The sequence below is a fragment of the Globicephala melas genome, chromosome 11, assembly GCF_963455315.2.
Source record: "Globicephala melas chromosome 11, mGloMel1.2, whole genome shotgun sequence".
Lineage (NCBI taxonomy): Eukaryota > Metazoa > Chordata > Mammalia > Artiodactyla > Delphinidae > Globicephala > Globicephala melas.
Window position 1 is genome coordinate 32,479,034 of NC_083324.2, and position 22,987 is coordinate 32,502,020.

At 37.1% G+C, this 22,987-nt stretch overlaps 2 protein-coding genes across 14 annotated transcripts in view; one reads left to right on the forward strand and one right to left on the reverse strand.

The window, feature by feature from the left end:
* The window catches only part of TASOR (transcription activation suppressor), a 51,429-nt gene extending 36,247 nt beyond the window's left edge, over positions 1-15,182 (forward strand). Inside the window, exons 17-24 of one of the 7 annotated variants that reach the window (XM_030867454.2) lie at positions 443-502; positions 4,304-5,217; positions 7,997-8,119; positions 8,887-9,046; positions 9,523-9,631; positions 10,957-11,135; positions 11,318-11,482; positions 12,290-15,182. In XM_030867454.2, the coding sequence (XP_030723314.1) occupies positions 443-502; positions 4,304-5,217; positions 7,997-8,119; positions 8,887-9,046; positions 9,523-9,631; positions 10,957-11,135; positions 11,318-11,482; positions 12,290-12,816 (2,237 nt within the window). In that variant the 3' untranslated portion in view covers positions 12,817-15,182. Of the gene's footprint in view, positions 1-442; positions 503-4,303; positions 5,218-7,996; positions 8,120-8,886; positions 9,047-9,522; positions 9,632-10,956; positions 11,136-11,317; positions 11,483-12,012 lie in introns of all 7 variants that reach the window. The other 6 variants (XM_030867456.2, XM_030867458.2, XM_030867459.2 and 3 more) reach the window with 6 other exon arrangements.
* The window catches only part of CCDC66 (coiled-coil domain containing 66), a 54,843-nt gene continuing 44,087 nt past the window's right edge, over positions 12,232-22,987 (reverse strand). For 6 of the 7 annotated variants that reach the window (XM_030867462.2, XM_030867461.2, XM_060308287.1 and 3 more), the window contains 5 exons: positions 17,845-18,335; positions 17,183-17,223; positions 16,131-16,372; positions 15,775-15,890; positions 14,075-14,385 (listed from right to left, as the gene is read on the reverse strand). In XM_030867462.2, coding sequence (XP_030723322.2) covers positions 14,299-14,385; positions 15,775-15,890; positions 16,131-16,372; positions 17,183-17,223; positions 17,845-18,335 — 977 coding nt within the window. In that variant the 3' untranslated portion in view covers positions 14,075-14,298. Of the gene's footprint in view, positions 12,983-14,074; positions 14,386-15,774; positions 15,891-16,130; positions 16,373-17,182; positions 17,224-17,844; positions 18,336-22,987 lie in introns of those variants that run through there. The other variant, XM_030867463.3, reaches the window with a different exon arrangement.

Here is a 22,987-nt window from a genome sequence, read left to right on the forward strand (position 1 = left end):
CAAAGAATTTCTAAAACTTGATGAGTTTCCATGGGCTTCAGCACCATTCTCTACTTAGTACCTTATCAGAGAGGGCAAGAGGCCTAGAAGTGATCGTAGAGCGGCAGCTGGTACTCCTGACCTGGAGAAGTTGGCTTGAGTTGGAAAAACAGAATAGGGGAGTAGTCTGTACAAGGTGATTATCCTAACCTTCCTCATTTAGACACCTTCATAGCTGGTTTCAGAGCCATTTGAAGGCACAACATCTAGGTGTTGATATTCCATCATCACCTGAATGGAAAGGGAAGCAACTTCCCATTTCTTAATGACCCTTCAGGATTATTTTAGGCAGAAGAGGGAATACTTGAATTTGTTAGCATTTGGGGTTATCTGAAAGGTGCTTTAAAAGGTTGTCACCAGTACCTGAAGAGAGTCTACAAATCTAATGGATGCTTTCCCTCAGGAGGGAATGCAAGAAGCCCAGAAGACCAGCTGGGGAAACATGGTGAGAAACAAACACCAGGTGAGAAGGCTCTCTTTGCTTTTCCTCCCAATGTGCCCTTCTTCAGAATTGCTACTTGCAGTTCTGGTCCTCTATCTGGAGGGCATCAGTTTAAGTCTGTTAATTACAGAAAATTTGGACAATATCATATTTGTATTTAAATCATTAATTGATTTATATCAAATATTCTTATACAAAGAATGTATTCAAGGGAGTCACTGAATATTCATAGAGATTAAGTTTTTTTGACCTACAGTAGATTCTGTCTGATATGATGACTTGGGAAGACCAGAATATTTTTCTTAATCCATTTCTACAGGACATCTTACGAGAAGCAGTCTTCGAGTTTCTCTTAAATTTAAAAAATAAGAGGAGGTGAGGCCATGTATCATTTAGGTACATTATTCCTAATCTTGAATTTTTTTGACTCAATTCTTCTTTTGCTAATTGTAAAGCTAATTTCTGCAGATAGTCTAAGAGATTAGGAAACTTTTGGATTCCAGAAACATTTATAGATATTACTGATTAGCTAGTTGTAGTAGGTGCCTAGAAGACAGTCTCTTTTGTCTAAACTCAAGTCAATTCAGCATCCCTGCAGATGGCCATAGGCAGATTCTTCTTGGTTGGAGTTTGGTCTGCGTCTTTTTTGTTTCCATTTCATTTTGTCTTACTCTTTCAGAAATCTTGTGGTGTTGTTTTTTTTAATTCGGAAGAAAAGCTAAATGACTAATTTTAGTAGATCTTTATGGTTATTCCTCTCTTTTGGGAATTAAGAAAAACTTTGAGTTAATAGTTTTCTTCAAGATGATCTTTCTCTCCTCCTAGGAAAAGACGATTGAAAAAAACAAAGCAGGAAGAACAGATATATTGCTATGACATACAGGAAAGTGCATAAATCTTTAGTAGACAGCTTGATGAATTCTTACATATGTAAACACTTAAGTGACCACCACCCAAATCAAGATGTAGAACATTTTCAGTACCCCAGCAGGTCGTCTTCTGCATCCTCCCAGTCAGTATTCTTCCTGCCCCAAACCGTAACCACTAATCTGACTTCTTTTGCTATACATTAGTTTTTACCTACTCTTGAATTTAAGATAGATGGAACCTACTACATATGTCCTCTTTTGGTTTTGGCTCTTTCACACAACAATATGTCTAAGATTCATGTAAGTTTTGCTTCTATCAGTGATTCTTTCTCATTGGGAGAATCAGGTATCTTGTTTATGCTTCATAATGCTCCATCAGCATCTGCAGTCTTTATTTGGCATACCATCTTCATATTTTGTGGTTAAAAGTATAAAAATCCAAGTGATGCTACTTTTTGAGAACTCGCCACTCCCCTTGCATTTAAAAGTCAAAGTACCACAATGCCTGAATGATAGTTAGTAGAAAACATGTATTATTATAGATATTGATATGTTTCTTTTAAATCATTTATTGAAGACATTTTAAAAATAATAAAGTTGTCTATCTTAATAATAAAAATTATATGGGGGAAATCTGTACAAAGTAAAATTAGATGGTGATCATTTGCATTTTCAAAAGGGATTTGGTTTAGAGTTTTTTAATATGGAAAATTTCCCATGTTGATTTAAGTTATATTTCAGCTTAAAAACATTTCCTTTATCTGTAGCCCTTCAGGAATAAGCTTACTGGGAGACTTCCCTGGTGGTCCAGTGGTTAAGACTCCACACTTCCACTGCAGGGGGCACAGGTTCGATCCCTGGTTGGGGAACTAAGATCCCGCATGCCTCATGGTGCAGTTACTTAAAAAAATTTTTTTAGAAAAAAAAATTTAGGAATAACTTTATTGGTCTCAACTATAGCTGAGATATTTGGGAGAATGTATTCAAGTATTTTTAATAACAAACCACTCAGAAGTTTTAAAATTACACGTGGTCCTTCCCAACTCATTTGTTTTACAAGATGCAAGTAAGACATTTTATCTGAATAAATCAGATATTTGACATGGTACATAATTCAAGAAATACAAAACTACTTCAAAAAATAAGTCTTCCACCCCTAGGCCAGACACTTAGTTTCACCCCATTGATCAACCTCTGTTATAGATTTTATTTTTTTCGTGGTGGTGTTTTTTTTTTTGGCCACGCTGCACAACTTGCAGGATCTTAGTTCCCCGACCAGGGATTGAACTTGAGCTCCACCAGTAAGAGCGCCAAGTCCCAACCACTGGACCGCCAGGGAGTTCCCTGTTACAGATTTCTTATGTACTCATGCTGACATTTCACATGTGCACTAAACCCCATGTTGCAGATTTACGAAGGGCATTCAGTATTTCTGAATTATTTTATGGAAGTTGAATTTTCTGGTTTATCAATTTTATACAGTTGTAATTCTTACCCTGGTACATTGGATATTTTGCTCCCCTTCTCTTCTTTGACCTACAGACCTACTGTATGGTCTTACCATGCTGACAGGTGCCTTTGCAGTACTTAATGGGTGCAGTGGTTCACGGTAACCGCTGGGGTTGGTAGCAAAATGTTATAACCTAAATGCTGCTTAGGCTGTTTAAACCTTTGGAAAAGTGTGAGTGTAGGGAAAATCAAAACTGAATTTTTTGTAGAGAGGGGTTACACTGCTATACCTGGGTGCAGACTTGAATAGGGAGTTCACTATACCTTAAAAGTACTATAGTTTTGAAAACTATACCTATGTGTGGACTTTCTGATCTAGAGGTAACATTTTATATACTACAACAGCAATTTGTTAGGGAATGTTGGCTAAGATTTAAGAAAAATTAGTACTTTTTTAAAGGATAAAATTGTATAATATGAACTTGTAGGGAAAAATAATGAAAAGTTTGTTTTTTTGTGAAATAAAGTATTACTATAAATTGCTGTTAAATGTATTTTCCCCATGTTTTTTAAAAAGGGATTTAGGGTTCCTGTTTTGAAATGTAGTTTCAAGAACATATGTGTTTGAATTTAGGATTTGTGAGTGGAAAAAAGTACGTTCTTACGGATTGAGCTAGTTGTCAAGGATCACGGGTTATCGTACTTTCATTAGCATCAGCTAGCTTGATGATGTCTTCATCTCATATGGGGTAAATAGCTATTATGATTTCTCTTGGAATGATTTCCAAACAAAATAAAAATACTGAACAAAAGTGCTATCAAAAGTATTACTGTTAATGCAGCTATGAAATTATGTTCTCTTCCTATATGACTGAGACTTTCTTTTCCTGATAAATTGAAGTCCCTAACATTGTAGCAAATCCACTAAGCAACCCCATATGTAAGAGCAAATCTGAAAACAGATAAAATTAATTATCCTAGATCCTGAATGCAACTCTTAACTTGATGACTTATTCCCACAGCATTTCAGCTTGGCATTCTTTCAGTTGCCTTACACTCAAAATTTTCCTATTAAGGGGGTATTACCTTAGTGGACATTACTTGGCAAAGAATATAGGGGTTGAGCAAGCTGTTGAAACTGACTATTCTGCTTAAAGCATGTCTGTTAAAGTCAGATCTGCAGAAAGGTAGGGAAGCAGAAATAAACAAGTGACTTAATTTGTATTGATGTTAAATTGGCCCTTGTTTGAATACTTCGAAAGGAATCAAAGAAAGTAACATTCAGACTTGCCACTCTAGCTACTGAAATACAAAGACCAGCCATAAATAAGTAGGGCACATAGGAAATAGGTTCACACCATTATCTGAGGTTTTTATTCTACCTTCCAATGCATAGTTTGTTCTAAATATATACTTGACCTGGCATTTTTTTTCTTTGTTAGTTTGTATTTTCAGATGTTATTATTTTGGATTGCTTTTGTAATAATAAACTCTTCCCATATAGGTATGAAATCACCAGAAGAACAACTGGTGTGTCTGCCACCACAGGAGGCCTTTCCTAACGACCCCCGGGTAATAAGTAGACAGAGAAGTTCTGATTATCAGTTTCCATCCTCTCCATTTACAGACACACTAAAGGGCACCACTGAGGATGACGTGTTGACAGGTCAGGTGGTGACAGTGGAGGAGCAGTGTGTGCCAGCAGCAGAACCGCCTGCAATGAGTGAAACCACAGAAAGGACAGTGTTAGGAGAGTACAGTCTCTTTTCTAGGAAGATAGAAGAGATTCTGAAGCAGAAGAATGTTTCATATGTCAGCAGAATTTCCACACCTACCTTTTCAACACAAGAGAAGATGAAACGGCTTTCTGAGTTCATATATTCTAAGACTTCCAAAGCTGCTGTACAGGAGTTTGTAGATGGCTTGCATGAGAAACTAAATACTGTTATCAAAGCATCAGCCAAGGGTGGGAATATGCCAGCAGTCAGTCCTAATGATTCTGGTACTAAGATAGCATTGAGCCCTCTGGGAAGGCATGTCATACCAGTTTCCTCAAGCGACTTCAACAATAAACACCTCCTTGAGCCACTTGGTAGTGATCCTCTGAAAGACACCAACTCTAATGAGCAGCCTTCCTCTTCGGCTTCGGGTTTAACTGAAGCAGAAGTGAACCAGCCACACCATGCCACAGAGCCAGTGGTGACTTCTGATCATACTGCCCGGGAACCAGTAGAAAAAGAAACAAAATCGCCCAGTGATGTAAACATTTCTGCCCAACCAGCTCTTTCAAACTTTATAAGCCAGTTAGAACCTGAAGTATTTAACAGTTTGGTTAAAATCATGAAAGATGTCCAGAAAAATACTGTGAAATTTTATATTCATGAAGAAGAGGAGAGTGTGCTCTGTAAAGAAATAAAGGTAACTAAATGAGAAGGTAATTGTAATGCTGTCTAAACTTCTCTTGTTGGGTCTGAGCTCTATAAAATGGATTTTTGTTTTTAGGTGTTGACCATATTATTTTCATAATTTGATGCAGAGTGGAATAAAAGACTAGTAAGTTTCAACTGAATTTCAACTGGTGATCTAAATGTCTTAGAATTTTTAATCTTGTTTTGCATAGTGTCATTTTAAAGACCAGTTGTATACATATTGCAGATACCTTTAAATTGTTGATTTAAAGATTTTCAATGTTTCTTACTGGGTTTTTAACAAAGGGGAGGGAAAGATGCAGAGAAATGAAGTTGTCAGTGTTTACCTCAGGGGGTTTTATCAATCAGGTAGAAAAATAAAACTGTCCAGGATGACCTAATGATGATATCTTTTGGCATTTCTTGATGCCCTGGTCATGCCAGGTTTCCCAATAGCCCTTATTATCAAAAAACATGGTGATCCTGAAACACTTCCCCAGTCATGAAAGATTCCTCCTTGCAAGGTATGTGTTTTGTACTGAAGCTATGGAGTAGACTGGCGTTTCAGGCATTTGGTTTAAAAAAATACACACATAGAGAGAGGTATGTAAAATCTGTAACAATAGATATGTAATTTATAACACATGGGACAATTAGTGGTTTAATGTTGCCAATTAGTATTCACTAAACTGTATAGCATTTTAATTCCTTAAGGGAATGCCTTGGTTTTTTTTGTTTTGTTTTGTGGGTTTTTTTTTGCGGTATGCAGGCTTCTCACTGTTGTGGCCTCTCCCGTTGCGGAGCACAGGCTCCGGACGTGCAGGGCCAGCGGCCATGGCTCACGGGCCTAGCCGCTCCGCGGCATGTGGGATCTTCCCGGACCGGGGCAGAAACCCGCGTCCCCTGCATCGGCAGGCGGACTCTCTCAACCACTGCGGCACCAGGGAAGCCCGGGAATGCCCTAGTTTTTAAAATAAATGCCTGCTCCTGTTTATGGAATTTACTTACCATGATAAGTTTCTGCTTTTTTAGTTAGAGGAAGCAGAGGGGACTATAAATAAGTGGCGTATAGCCAGAGTGGCCCAGAAACTCCATGCTTTGACATGTCCTCAGCCTTTTGTCAGTTTGAGGATCTCTTTGACGTCAGCATGTTTCATGTGATGTGTTGATGAGAATGTGAAGAGCATGGAAATGGGGGCAACAGAGTGCTCAGTGTGCTGCCTTTACCAATTCCCTGTAGTTTCTTGGGAAGATGAAACCAGATTTACCAGGAATTTTTTGGTTGCATTTTTGCCCTGTATGATTGAACATTGAGCTTCTCAACATTCTTCCACCCCCAGCAACATGTTTCCAGCTCTTTGGGGCATAGCTACATGGTGGTGTAGGGCTAGATGAGAGAGTGGGTTGGGCACAGTTCCCAGTGTGCTCACCATTACTCCATCTCCTCCCATTGCATTTTAGAAACTGATTGTAACACACTTGTGGGAAATGTGTTTACTTACGAATGGTGCTTTTAATCCATTCTGGCTTAGAATAAATCATATTTCTGCTATTTATTTTATGTAGAAGAAGAAAAGGATGCTGTGTGTTTTATAAATATGATAGGAAATCAGATCAGCACTTTTAATTCTTTTATTCAATATCCATTGGAAATTTTCTAGCAGAAATGTTACAGTATAGTACAGGACTTTATGAATAAAATTTTAAACTTCCTAAATATTTCTGGAGTCAAATTGATTTGTTACTTTATGAGTTAAAGTGTCTTATTTAACACAAACTTGCATTTAAAATTTCTTAATGTAAAAAGACCAAAAATTACAAGCAGGCCTATCAGACAATAATTTACTTTTTCATAACCTGATTGTAAACTGCTCTGAGATTTGCCCAGAGGCTTTAGAAGTTAGAGCAAAATCAAACACTGTAGAAGATGCTTCTTTAGGGCTACATAGAAGTATCCTCTTTGGGTGTGACACTTGTAGACAGCTCTTGAAAGACTGATTGTGAGGCAACCTTGGTTTAGATTTATGGTTATCTAACCAGCGTGCCAACCTTGAGAAAATTAATCTGCTCCTGTATCTGTGAAATGAGGAATGTGACCTTCAGAATCCTGCAGTTTGCTTCAGAGTTCAGGATTCCCCCAGCAAGCAAAGAGAATTCTGCTGGGACTGGCTCTCTTGTGTCCTTTGAAAGGTAGTACCGTGTCAGCAGCATGGAAGGATGTGTTAGATGGGAGAGTGTTTTGTTTGAAGATGTAAACTTGACAGGCATGGCTAATTAATATGTAAGTAACGTTGTACATACTGAAGCTCTGTATGAATGATCCTGGGGCTGTTGTGAGTTAAAGGAACTACAGTAGTCATAAAAGTGCTTTTTAACTCTGAAGGAGTATACCGGTAACACTGCTGCAGAGAATCAAGGGCCTGCTTCAAAAGGAAAGGAAAATGGGAGTGAGAGAGTGGTTAATGACTGAGCTCTGGATTGCCCAGAATAAGTAATAAGAGTTAAGAACCTGGGCTAATCCATTGCTTTTCTGGTTCTTTTACCCCAAGCTAGCATTTACTTGGCTTTGACTGCATAGTGTCGTAACATTGTGATTGTGACCAGTTAAGGTCTGAGCTTCAGAGTCTTCTCTAAGAGTGGACTTGATCTCTGAGGTCCCTAGTGTAAGGGCATCATTATTAGTGGTCTAGTAGTAGTTAAACTTAACTACTTTATCTTGCATTTCTCGTGTTAAATGGATGTTTGCAAAAAAGCTTTTAAATGTTGATTTAGTTTTTTTTCTTTAACAGGAATATCTTATCAAATTAGGCAATACAGAGTGTCATCCAGAACAGTTTTTGGAAAGAAGATCAAAATTAGATAAACTATTGATTATTATTCAAAATGAAGACATTGCAGGTTTCATTCACAAGGTAGACTATTAAGCTGAATTCTTTGCTTATTTTGGTTGTAAAAAATCCCTACTATCTTTGAGACTAAAGCTGTTTGTTTTTAAAATATCCTCATAAGCTTTAAAGGAGATAAAACTTTGAGGTTGGGAGGTTTAGGACTTGAGACCTAAACTACCCTCTGTGAATCAGCTCATGAGATTCATATTTATACCTCTACAAAATTTTAAATTGTGGCATATCACAGATCTTACCTATCGCTTAAATGGTCAAGACTAAGAATACTGACTCCTTGAATGCCATTGGGTCTGCTGACTCTCTTTATATTGTTATCACCTTTATTTGTATGTCCTAGGTAAAACCTGTCTGTACCCCCTCTTTGCTGAAGCAGTCCCCTTTCCCTTGGGTTTGGAGGTACCCCGTCTAGTCTTAGGAGACTGTCTCAAGTCCTACTGCTCTTTGAAGTCTTTCCTGACTGTTTCAGTCCGTAGGCTGCTGCCTCATTTGAATTCGGACTGTACTCACAGGGCCAGGCAAGTTAGCATTTGTCATTCTGTGTTTCCAGGTCTCTTGTTAAGTGCCTCTTCCTTAGAGAGTTCTGTTCAAGGTAGATGCCCAGTACATAAATGTTGGTTTGTATATTTAGAAATAATGTTGGAAATATTGTTTTTGTGCTTGACTTTGCAGAGACAACACACTAATATAGGTGAGCCATAGTACATCTAATGTAGGTTACTTCACACTTGGGTCTGTCTGTCCTTATTTCTATTTTTATTTTGGTATTTAAATAGGTACCTGGCTTGGTGACTTTAAAGAAGCTTCCTTGTGTTAGTTTTGCTGGTGTTGATAGTTTGGATGATGTTAAAAATCATACATACAATGAGTTATTTGTATCTGGAGGTTTTATCGTTTCTGATGAATCCATTCTAAATCCAGAAGTAATCACAATTGGTAAGATTTATTTATTCTTTTAAGCATGTAACTTATGTCTTTTCTAGGTTTTTCTCATTAGTGACTCACTCATACTTTAATGCATTGTCCATTCTGCCAGTTGCAGATAACTAGTACATTTCCATCATTTTTTGAGCTTTTACTATCTCAGATTTCTTTCCCATTCTTTTACTCTTTACGAATAATTTCCTCTTAAGTCTGGTATAAAGCAGGGCTCTCTGTACCTACTTCCCTTGGATTACTTTTGGTTTGTTATTGTTATCAACATGTTGTTTTTTTGTGTGTAGATGTTATGTTCTTAGATCTCAAAGAGGATGTATAGATCTGTCTCCCTTAGAGGAGAAAAAAGAGAAAGAAAATACTACATAGGAAAGTATGTGTTCTACATGATATCAACAAACACTTCTTCCTTAATTCAGTTGTGGAGTGGGTGACTTGTTTATTGAATTTAAAATGAACTTCATTATCTCTAACAGAGAACCTTAAAAATTTTTTGACATTCCTCGAAGAACTTAGTACTCCAGAAGGAAAATGGCAATGGAAAGTCCACTGTAAATTTCAGAAAAAACTAAAGGAACTGGGCAGGTAAGGTTTGAAAAATAACTATATATTGGTTGTTGATTTTAACATTGTGTTCACAGAATTTTGCTATTTTTTATGTTTGTAAATTATAGATGCTGCTCAGTTTTCACAGATGTCTTTTGCCAGCCGTAAGGGAATGTAGATGCTGAATTATTCTAGCCTGTTTGAAAATGATATTGTTTATGTAGAGGTTTGTTGAAGTTCTAGTTATGTACAGAGATAAAATTGGCTTAAACTTTACCACTTGGGTTTAGAATAATCATCAAAACGGGATAATCAGCATTCTTTATTTTTTTATGGAACTGTACATGCCAAGTAGATCAGGCCCTCTCCTAATTGTTAATCTAATAATATTACACATATGAGACAAGGATTAATCTTGACATGATAAAGGGATCTATGATTAGGACATTCATTTATGTAATAAGTGATTTCTAACATGCCCAGAAGTCACTTCTCAAAACGTGATTCTTGGAGCACTAGTCCCTTGAGAGGCTCTGCAAATGACTGTTGTAATCAGATGAGTTTGGGATACTATATCCTACTACTAGAGTCCATATAATGCACTTATTTACACATTTGAAGATCTGAGAAACTTTGTAGTTAAGGATCCTGTTTTACATTTTGTCAGTCAGCATTTCTGAAACCTAAACCACAAAACATTTTTTTCTTCTAATACCTATTGATATTCCATTGGACACACTTAGGGAAATTCAGGCTTTAGTAATTTTAAATTATTTAACTTTTTATTTCATTTTTTAAAAACTTGTTTTATCTTCAAATCATGTGAAGTAAGCATTGGGGAAGTCTTATTTTTATATAACAGATAGCAATACTGAGGCCCGGAGGTATAACTTGTACAAATTAGTACCGTCATCTTCCTGACAATAGCCCGTAATTTCTACCACATGTTGCCTTTACCACATGTTGCCTTGCATCTGAAGTATAGAAATAGCTCAGAGCCATGTTATTTTTTGAAGGAAGGATTTATATTTTTTTGTCCTTTTACACCCTTCATTATAGTTCTAAATTAGTGAAGCTGAAGAGAAGTGTAATTTATTTAGTAAGTAATAAGTTGAGATTTTTGTCTGAACTGAATAGCTGGCCCTCAGGCTTTGTACCGAGAGAAAGCCCCTGGAGTTACCAGTGGATTGCACAATTCCTGCTTTCCCTCTACTAAGAAGCACCTGTACATCAGGCAGTGAGCTAAGCAGTGCAGTTGTCGTTAGTTGCCTCAATTGAGAAATTATGGCTTTAATTTCAAGTGAAAACGTCCATACTAAATTTTAGAAATGCAGATACAGATACTGAACTACTTAATTTCACAGATTGAATGCTAAAGCTCTGAGTCTCTTGACCCTTCTGAATGTCTATCAGAAGAAACATCTGGTTGAAATTTTGTCATACCACAACTGTGATTCACAAACTCGAAATGCTCCAGAATTGGATTGCCTTATCAGACTTCAGGCTCAAAACATACAGCAACGACACATAGTCTTTTTAACAGGTAACGAGAGTGCTCTTAAGCTTTCTACTGTGAATACAGGAATGTGTATGAAAGGATTTTGTGGGGCTGTGTTGGGTGTTTCTGAAAATGTGGAGGAAAGGATTTTGGAGGGCTGGACGCAGGCATTATCATTTTATATTTGCAAGTGTTTTATACTCAACTTTTTTTTTTTTTCAATTTAGAAAAGAGTATCAAGATGCTTTCCAGTTATACCGATAATGGAATAGTGGTTGCGACTGCTGAAGACTTTATGCAAAACTTTAAAAATCTTGTGGGCTATCACAACTCAATCACAGAAGAAAACCTTCCTTTGCTTGGTGCTAATGAGAATCTTGAGTCGCAGTCAGGTAACTTTTCAGTAGTTTTCATTTTCTTTAAGGCAGACAGAAAAAGCATGGTTTTGCTTTGATTTCATATAATGAAATGCTAATTTTGAAACTGCTCACCTCAGTGTAAACTCAGCTTCAGGGGAAGTGTTTCAAGGCATTTATCATTCTTTTACTTAGCATACACAAAATCTGCTCATGTATTATACTATAGTCAGTATAAGCTGTTTGAGTTAATGTAGACTGCATACTATAGAGTAGGCATTTTCTTTTTGAGGGTATGTAAGCTTTATTGGCTTCTGTTGTGAATTAAAGCAGTTTAATTACAAGGTAGTAGAGATATCCATAGCTTTAGTCTTTTGTGAGATGGCCTTTGCTTTGGTTCCAGGTTTTATGTAAAATGAAAGATGTACTTTTGTTTTTGAGGAAAAGCAGAGATGTTCGAACATTTGATACAGCTAACCAGTTTAGTAGTAACCCAGTGAAGCTAGATGTCAGAATTTTTATTTTATATTTGTCTTGTCGAATACTGAATTACCGTATAACTTTAGATGCTGTTTTGACATTAACCCCTTTGGAGCTGGGAGTTGGGATTTCCCAACATTAAACGTGAACACATTTCGCAGAAGCTTTTAGCATCGGATTATCTGGACATTCACACCTAGTGTGAGTGTTGTGACTAAGTGAACTTGTGGCAGAAGACCAAGCTTTAAGGGATTGTGGACTTGCAGACCCTGACGCATTATATTGTGTGAGTAGTGTATAATTTTAAAACTTAAACAAATTGTGTATTTCAATAGAGGAGGACTTTTTGTTTTTTAAATGTAGCTCTTTTAGAAAACGATGAAAAGGACGAAGAGGATATGTCTCTGGATTCAGGGGATGAAATCTCAAAAATAGAAGTATGCAGCAATTTTCATTCAGAAATGTTGGAGAAAGAGACCAAAGGATCACGTGGAACAGATCAAAAAAAGAATATTCAAATTGAGTTGCAATCGTCTCTTGACTTGCAAAAAAGTTTATTAGAAGAGAAGACTTATGAAATTGATTCTGAAGAGAGAGCTTCTATTGATATAGTATGCTCTGAAGGAGAGAACAGTAATTCAGCTGAACAGGATTCATATAGCAACTTTCAGGTTTATCACAGTCAATTAAATATGTCCCATCAGTTTAGTCATTTTAATGTTCTCACTCATCAGACATTTTTGGGGACACCATATGCCCTTTCATCAAGTCAGTCTGAAGAAAGTGAAAATTACTTTTTATCTGCTTATACTCAAAACTTGGATAGAGAGAAATCTCCATTAAGTTGGTGGAAAAGTGATACTTCCAGGCCGTTTTCAAAAGAGAAATAATTACAGTAACTTTTTTTTTTTAAGTAGGTTGTTATGGACTTTTTCTGTTTCTTAAAAGTGAATTCACAATTTATATTTCATTCTCTAAACAAAAGGTTTCTTTTCCTTTCGCAAATGTTTTTTTTCCTCTTATTTAAATCATGATGGCCTGTAACAGTTGAAGCATCTGAAAATTGAAATAAATATATATTTTTAACATATTGTACTTGAATTATCTCATATTGGCACTTTTAAGTTTTACACTTATGTCATCTGTACTTTGGCTTCAAATTGAAGCCTGTTTTATATGTAAAACTAGATAGTTGCAAAAGGATAGTGAACAATGGCTTTACATTTTTTCCCCTCCTCTAATGTCAATGATCCCAGCTACTTTTGCTGAAATGATATATCAACTGATGCATTTGCTACTTTTGCTGAAATATCAACTAATGCATTTATTTTAAGCTTTTTGTATAGTGCTTTTACAAAGGTATAAGCCAGTGATGTTAATATTTACACGATTTTGGCTCAATACCTCAAGATTTATTGAACAAAGCCATTTCATTTAGATGATAAAACTATGTACCATATGGGACTTAGGACGTAACACCAGGCAGCATTATTTTTTATTTTTAGACAACCATGTAAAATCACCTGTTGCTAAAATTTTGGTCAACCTTTGAGAATATTTGATAATTACAATTTTCAGTGCTTGTGTGGTCCTTAAACAAAAACCTATCTTATCTTTTGAAATATGAAACTGAATTTGGTTATTAAAGGCATTAAACAATTTGAAATAAACTTTGCTGTAGATTTTAAAATTGTTAGAAAAATGTAAGTATATTTTTCAGGTGGTAAGCACTTAAGTGCTATATACTAAAGCTAACTTTTTAAATTCACAGATAAAAGTACATGGTGAAGATAAATTTTAAATCCACATGTATTGCTAATAACTGCCTCTCCATTACTAATACAAACTTGTAAATGTTTTTGAAAACTGTAGTTTCTACAATAAAAGAAGTCATTAAAAAAAGGACTTAAAAAAATTTCCATGTAAGCCTAAACTGAATCTGGGCTATTTTAGTAAAAGTAAGTATGTCAGACCTTCCTTTGGCACCTCCAAAGAACTTTGAGTTCTACTCTTTAAAATCTTTTTATAGAGCAAAATATCTAAGTGATATTTTAATAAGCTACATGTAAAAAGTGTGGAAGAACACTGTAAACTCCAGACTGTGTTAAGGTAAGTAGATCAATACCTCAATACCCACATTGTGATGAGCAGAAAAAAAATTTTTTTTTTTTACTACTTTTTTACAAGTGTCTTGTTTTATTGTTTTTTAAAAAATATATATACACACATACTTTACTACATAATGTACAAGTTTTAAATAAGCATTTTAAAAAGAAATCTAGGCTATTTGATAAATACAGTTAAGCAACAACCAATCTCACATTTCATAATTTGGAAGACAAATCAAATGTAAAGGATTTGATTTTCTACATTTAAAACGAAGAACTAAAATTCTCTTCTTGATTTGCAGCTAAAGGCATGAGATTAGTTTCCAACTCTCTTTGCTTCTGGAGAAGGCCCTGAAATCGTATTGATATGTTAGTACGGTGTGCAGCAGATGGGCAAATTATTCCTATTTTACCTTTCTCTCTTGTTAATACAGAACTATATTTACTTTGAAAACACGTATTACGCTCAGTTACTTTGTCATGTTCAACTCAAGAATTTTCGATTTTTACACCAGACTTTCTCACTTGGATACTGTGCAGCTATCACACATTTGTAAGATTATATTTTTAGCCATACAACCAATAGAAATGACCTTTCTTAAAACCATGTCTCCTAACTGTGGGGCTGAACACCACCTCTTTCCTTTTCCCTAAATGCTCTTAAAATGGTCATAAGTCTCCCTTTAACCATCCAGTGTTTATCTTGACTGCATTAACCTTAGTGGCTAGTTAGTACAAGGCCCTGCTGAAGTAAGATATGGTCACTAAGGTGTATACATCACATTCCTTTCTCTTAAGCTACAACTTCTGTCTCTACTAAGCTAGAATATACCTTGTCACTTTAAAAAGAGGTTTAAGTAAAATCTTCACTGTGTGAATTACCAAGCTTGAGTTACAAAATTCAATCCACATGTAACCAAAGCTACAGCATTTAAAAAACTAAGGGACACTTTATAATCCTGGGTTAGTGGGGGTGATTTTCTAGTCCTATAGATCAACAATTTGAAATGCAGGAGGCATTCATAAATGACTGGACATGGAAAAGGGTAATCCTAAAACTACAGTTTATTTTCCCCAAATACACAAAGTATACTGTGAATCAAAGCTAATCGCAAAACCAGTTTTGCAAGTCTTTTTTTTTTTTTTAAGCACAGGGACAGGTGGTTTTTTTTTTTGTTTTTTAAGGCCAGCTGGTAGAGAACAGTTATAGCCTTAAATATTGGATGTGTTACCTGATTTTATTTTTATCTGAGCAGATAATGAGTCAAAATTGGTCTGGGAGAAAAAGTAGTCTGGTAAGATTATACCTGTAATTTCACATTATATTACTCTTCGGGACTTGTGTCAAGTTCTATTCCAAACACGGCCAACACGTTCATTTAAAAAAATGTGAACTGCATTACTAAGAATTAAAGCATAACTGTATTTATTTTCTGCCTTTGGTTTTAGGGCCTTATTGATCATGCTTTGCCATTTCAAATGTATGCCTTTTTTCATTAAATAAAGTTGTCTTAATATTCAAAATGTCTCATGATTTCATGCTGGAAAGAAACAGTCTTAGAGATGGCAATGTGAAAGAAATAGAAAGTTGTGTTTTTTTAAAAAGAATCAGCACCTGTACATTAAACTGACATGTGGTGAAGTCACATAAGTCGTGTAACCAACGATGTTTAGTAAAACTGGTAAAACACAGCCCTCCACCAGAAAATGGTCACATCCAAACTTTGGAAGAGCTCATACCTGTCTCAGTTCTGACAGTCCCTTAAGGATTGCTTGCTGTCGATCCCTGTTTTTCACCAAGTTAGGATTAAGAAGTGGGTCCCTGAGATGGTCAAAAAGCTGTTCTTGGTCACAGTCTGAAGCCAGATAAAAATGACAAAAATTCAAATACATTTATAATATGAAATAGCCCTATGCTATAACATTCTATGGATTCATTAATAAATTTATATCCTAGGAAAGCACCAAGTAGAATTTAAGTAATAAATATTCAATAAAAATTTTAATAATTGACTCCAAAAGAGAAATTTTTTTCTACCTCTCTTGGGGCAATTTGGATTTTTAATTGGGGGGGGGGTACACTTATATTTACTTACCATGTAGATTTTGGTACTGAGGATCCTGGGTTAAAGGCCTAGACAGTGGTGCATCTGGATCAAGGTAATAGATCTCATTGGTTCGGACATAGGGAATAAAATGAAATGGTTCAGAAAACCCAGGTGATAATTCTGTTTGACTGTCTCCTGAGATGAGATCCTCTCTTTCATAAGTACTGTTTTTTAGTGTCTGAGTTTGCTGCGTTCTGTTTTTCACTGCCAGAACTGGTGGTGATTGAGACCTGTATTTTTCCAAAAAGCACAATAAGGGACTTCTTAAAAAGCATGAATGAGAAACTGTATTTTATTTTAGATTAAGCATATTCTATTCTTCAATCACATTTCAATTTATTCTAAATGTACCTATAACACCTTTAGGAACACTATATGTAAGAGGCTTGAGTTCTATGATACCATTTCCTAAAACAGGGCAACAAAATGGGATTAATTTGGGGTTTACTAGTACTTGCTGAGGATTATATATATGCTAGAACAGGGAGAAATTTACTAGCTTCTGAGGATCAACACTACCTGAGTTAATTTAAACCTAATGTTTCTCCTTAGATAATTCACTATAAAATAATATACTTACCGCCTAAAACTAAACTTGCTATTAGAGCCATATTCAGAGACAGCTTAAACCAGCTGGTTTGTGCACAAAAGTAGAGAATAAAAATTCTAACAATTTAAAATCTCCCACTGGTTAATTTCTCATTATCCCTACCAGTCATTTATTCCCTACCCCCTCAATCCAAGCAGAACGTCTATTCCACTGCTGGCATATCTGGAAAATCAAAACTGTTAAAGTCTGAAGATAACAAAATATCACCCACATTCCTGCTTAGGATGCCTAGGTCCAGTCCAATTTGGACCTTCAAATTCTAGGTAAAATGCCAGACACCCTTTCCCTTAAACCTCTATTCACCTGAAGTCACAAACTTTCCTGTTACTGTCTTCACAGACATGCATACATGCTTGATCTCACCTATATTTTGAGCAAGTATTTTATATCACACACAAAGCACTAAGTAGCTACGGAATCCATAACATACCTTTCCTTGTTGAAAGAATTAATTATCTGAGGTGGTTCTTCCTAAATGATAGACAGGAGAGACAGGAGTTAACAGTGTTTCCATACGTCCCCACAAATGTTTTTAGTGGTTGTTGAAATAATCTGAGGATGATATTTGAGTAACACATACTGGATAATAGGATAGGAGAGGCTTGGTACTTCTCCAGAGTCAGAGAAACCAATCCAGTAATTCCTGACCTTGTAAATTATCCTGTCTATATGGACTATAAACAAGAGTTTTGAATGGGTATCTGAATAAAGAATAGCATTAATCTATACAGGGTTTAAGTGTAAACTTTTTCTGTAAAGGACATAGTAAACACTTGGCTTTGTAAGCCATGTGGTCTCTGTTGCAACTACTCTAAACTCTTCTTGCAGCATGAAGCCAGCCACAGACAATAGGTTAAAAAAAAAATGAGCATGGCTGTATTGCTAAAAACTTTATTTGCAAAAGCAGGCAGCACGATGGATTTGCCCATTGGCCATAGTTTGTTGACCCCTGCTGTAAACTACAGCAAATTTCTAGAACTCTTATTCACGCCCAGAATAGCCCTGTCAAAACATGCATGTGTGGAACTGTATTCTCATTCTAAAAACTTCGATACATGCTTTAAAATATTTTTCTAGACAGAAGAGCTTTACCTTTTTGACTAGCTGCCACCTGAAACTTGGTTCAGTTTCTTGAGATGAATGAAGAACATCTGGTGAAGTGACTCTATTTTGAGAGAGGTGTCCAGGATTATTTCTTTCTACCAAATGAAGCAGTTCCATCTGCCTTCTTACTCTTTTTTCTTCTCTCAGCTTTTGAAGCTGTTTAGGGTACTTTTCTGATGCTGGAATATACCGTCTCAGTGGTTTATTTATATTCCAATCAGGCCTTTTAGGACACTTCTTCATATGTTTTGTTTGTTTCTCTGTTCTTGTGAACTGATTACACTGGTCATTAAAACTGTTTTCTTTTTCTAAGTTGGCTCCGTTATCATGACTTACTAGTTCTTGCTTGTTCTTCCTAGTGTTAAACTGTTCATTAAATTCTGCAGGAATCTCAGGAGATGAACAGTTTATAATTTCCCTCTCTATTACCGATCCACAGCATGATTCTATATTGGTAAATATTCCAGCATTTAAATCATCTAAAAGAAAGTTTCAGATGATTAATTTTTTTAAAATTGTGGTAAAACATACATAATGCAAAATTTACCATTTCAACCATTTTTTCAAAGGCATTAAAACTGCCCTCTAAAACTCTGGTTTGAAAATTGAAAAAAAAAATTCTATACCCACTAAACTCCCCGTCCCCCGCTTCCTGCCAGCTCATAGCAACCACCATACTAATTTGTCTCTATGACTGTCTCTTTTTGTGACTTCTGTTAGCATAATGTCCTCAAAGTTCATCCAAGTTGTAGCATGTGTCAGAATATCCTCCTTTTTAAGGCTGAATACACACACACCATAAAACATTCCATTGTATGTATATACCACACTTTTGTTTATCCATTCATCTGCCAAGGGACACTTGGGTTGCCTCCACCTTTGGGCTATTCTTCAAGACCTTACTTTTTTCAGTTCTTCTGACTACACCCAGAAGTGGAATCGCCAGACCATATAGTAATTATAAATTTTCTGAGGAAATGCCATTCTGTTTCCTTTAGCAGCTGCACCATTTTACATTCCCACCAACAATGCACAAGGGTTCCAATTTCCCTAAATCTTCCATTAAAGCAGTTTTAAGTGTACAATTCAGTGGCGCCAAACACACTCATGATGCCACACAATTCTAGACCCCATCGTCACCTCAAGCAGAAACCCTGCACCCACTAAGCAGTAACTCCCCATTCCACCCTCCTTCCCAACCCTCAGCAACTTCCACTCTACTTTCCACTTCTGAATTTGTCCACCCAACCCTAAATTCCTTACACCAGTGGAACTATACAATATTTTTGTCTCCCTGCACAACTGCCCCCCGCCCCTCATGTGCAGCTTATTTCACTCAGCGTAATGCCTTCACGGATTATTCAAGCTACAGCACATATCAGAACTTCAGATGATTCGCTATTTTTTTATTTTATTTTTGGCTGCGCTGGGTCTTCGTTGCTGCACATGGGCTTTCTCTAGTGGCGAGCGGGAGCTACTCTTCATTGCGGTATGTCGGCTTCTTACCGTGGTGCACGGGGGAGCACGGGGTCTAGGTGCGCCGGCTTCAGTAGTTGTGGCACACGGGCTCAGCAGTCGTGGCTCGTGGGCTCCAGAGCACAGGCTCAGTAGTTGCAGCACACAGGCCCAGCTGCTCTGCGGCATGTGGGTGGGATCTTCCCGGAGGAGGGCTCGAACCCGTGTACCCCGCAATAGCAGGGCGGATTCTTAACCACTGTGCCAACAGGGAAGTCCTCATCTAACTTTTTAAATGTCTGTATCTCATATACCATCATGCTATGCCTCCAGGCCATCCCTGAATCACATATAACCTTTTACTTTCTTCCATTTTGAAAACAGGAAAAGTTCACCATTCAAACATCTAAAATCTCCTTAAAATTTACATAATGTTCATGATTATATATGTGTTCAGCTATCACAACAATTGAGCAACAAAATTACTTTGTTGCTCAAAAGACTTTTTTTCACATATGATTAAAATTTTAAATTCACAATTAGCTAAAAAAAAGTCCAATTATTGCTGTGTGTTATTGCAGACTAGAGCTGGCCAGGACTAATCCTAGTAAGGCTGCCCAGCCTACATCATTTTCATACTGGATATCCTTTTTTGCCACTCTAGACCCACTTTACACCTTTCTCTCCCCGGCTCTCTGACCTAGCAGGCTGACTGGTAAGAACCTTATCAATGGGTTCCTGGGTCCTCTGGTTTCTGTTTCTGTCAGGAGTGTTCATATGCAGATTATAGGAAGGGAAAAGAGTGAATTCAGGATACTTATCCCACTGGCTCATTCCCTTTGAGCTGACCTCAGGCTGACTCTATCCCTTTACCAAAGGTTCCCCTCAAAGTTACCTCTATACAACGCTTGTCTTCTAGGTTCTGGTAACAAGTCAGTTGCTACTAGCACCAGAGTCAAAGCACTACTGCTGTTTTCCCTCACATCCACTCCTTTGAAAATAGTCTCTTTTTAAATAATCCATCTTTAATTATTCTACTTTGGGACCCTGACTGATTAAATTGCCTTAGAATCACCCAGTGATAATATACATAATTTCATGGTCTTAAAGACCTAGTTGGACTTTTTTTTTTTAGTTTGACTTCCTCTTAAGTGATGTGTAGGATTTATATAATTTTGTTTATCTGGACATAGAGAAGGGAGAAACCACATTCTTCAAGCTTACGAGGAAACTATAAAAAAAAGTTTTGTTTTTTTTAATAAACTAAACAGGTTGCTTTACCCAATTCCCTTTTCAAATTCCCTTCTACCTTCTGTCATATTATGTAATCTGGTGTTGTACTGAAGATCTAAAATTAACTGGCAGAAAGAGTGGTATGTTAGAGGATGGATTTCCATTAAGACATTCTGGGCTTGGGGCTCAGCACTAGCCAACTCCAGAGTAGCTTTTTGATATTTCTAGAGGAACATTAATATTATCTCCTAACTTATGGCCAGCCAAATTGGTTTTTGTCTCTTGTTAAGTTACCAAGGGATCCCCAAGACCACAAATAACTGACAGGAGGGTCCACTGGTAATTAGTTTAAAAACTGAAGGTCTGGTTCAAGGTGGTGACCTAGGAAGATCCTGAACTCGCCTCCTACAGACACACTTGAACCTATAGTTACATATGGAACAATTTCCTCTGAAAAAAACCTAAACAACTGGCTGGGCGACTCCTACACATTGCCCAAGTCTGGCACACCATCAAAGCAGGTGGGAGAGGCTGAGACACAGTCAAGCCATAAACCCCACCCCTGTGCTGCAACCCACAATTGGGAGGGAACTCAAAACCCAGCGCTTTTCCCCAAGGAGATAAGGGTTTGAACCCCACATTGGGTACCCCCACTTTTAAGATCTGCACAGAACAGATAATCCCCCAAAACACACAGCACTGAAAACCAATGCGGCTCATGTCCACAAGACCCACAAAGCTATAGCAAAAGGGAGAAACAGCTCTTAAAGGGCTCACTTACCTCAGGGCCCAGTGCAGAGGCAGCTGATTACACCCAAATGTGAAAGAGGCTCATTTAAAAATATGCTGAAGCGTTGGCCCAAGAGGTAGGAATGTAACTTAACACATCTAGGGGCTTGCTGGAATACTCTTGGGATGGGGGTGGGGATGAGGATGGTGGGCACCACCTGTTTTTTTTTTTAAAAGAACCACTAGGCCTTTTACTCCCACCTTGCTGTCCCTGCCCCGGCTGTTACACTGCCCCCCGCCCAACTTCAACATGTACAGCAAACCCTCAGCAAACATCATTCTCAATGGTGAAAAACTGAAGGCGTTTCCTCTAAGATCAGGAATAAGACAAAGATGTCAACTCTAGCCACTTTATTCAACATAGTTTTCGAAGTCCGAGCCACAGCAATCGGTAAGAAAAATAAATAAAAGGAATACAAATTGGAAAAGAAGAAGTAAAACTGTCACTGTTCACAGATGACATGATACTATACATAGAAAATACTAAAGATGCCACCGGTAGACTACTAGAGCTAATCAATGAATCTGGTAAAGCTGAAGGATACAAAATTAATACACAGAAATCTCTTGCATTCCTATACACTAACAATGAAAGAGCAGAAAGAGAAATTAAGGAAAGAATCCCATTTACCATTGCAACAAAAAGAATAAAACACCTAGGAATAAACCTACCTAGGGAGACAAAAGACCTGTATGCAGAAAACCATAAGACACTGTTGAAAGAAACTGAAGATGATACCAACAAATGGAGAGATATACCATGTTCTTGGATTGGAAGAATCAATATTGTGAAAATGATTATACTACCCAAAGCAATCTATAGATTCAGTGCAATCCCTATCAAATTACCAATGGCATTTTTCACAGAATTAGAACAAAAAATTTAACAATTTGTATGGAAACACAAAAGACCCCACACAGCCAAAGCAATCTGCAAAAAGAAAAATGGAGCTAGAAGAATCAGGCTTCCCAACTTCAGACTATACTACAAAGCTACAGTAATCAAGACAGTATGGTACTGGGACAAAAACAGAAATATAGCTCAATGGTACAGGATAGAAAGCCCAGAGATAAACCCACACACCTATGGTCACCTAATCTATGACAAAGGAGGCAAGGATATACAATGGAGAAAAGACAGTCTCCTTCATAAGTGGTGCTGGGAAAACTGAACAGCTACATGTAAAAGAATGAAATTAGAACATTCTCTAACACCATACACAAAAATGAACTCAAAATGGATTAAAGACCTAAATGTAAGACTGGACACTATAAAATTCTTAGTGGAAAACATAGGCAGAACACTTTTTTTTTTTTTTTTTTGTGGTACGCAGGCCTCTCACTGTTGTGGCCTCTCCCGTTGCGGGGCACAGGCTCCGGACGCGCAGGCTCCCCGGCCATGGCTCACGGGCCTAGCTGCTCCGCGGCACGTGGGATCCTCCCAGTCTGGGGCACGAACCCGTGTCCCCTGCCTCAGCAGGCGGACTCTCAACCACTGCGCCACAAGGGAAGCCCCAGAACACTCTTTGACATAAATCACAGCAAGATCTTTTTTGACCCACCTCCTAGAGTAATGAAAATAAAAACAAAAATAAACAAATGGGACCTAATTAAACTTAAAAGCTTTTGCGCAGCAAAGGAAACTATAAACAAA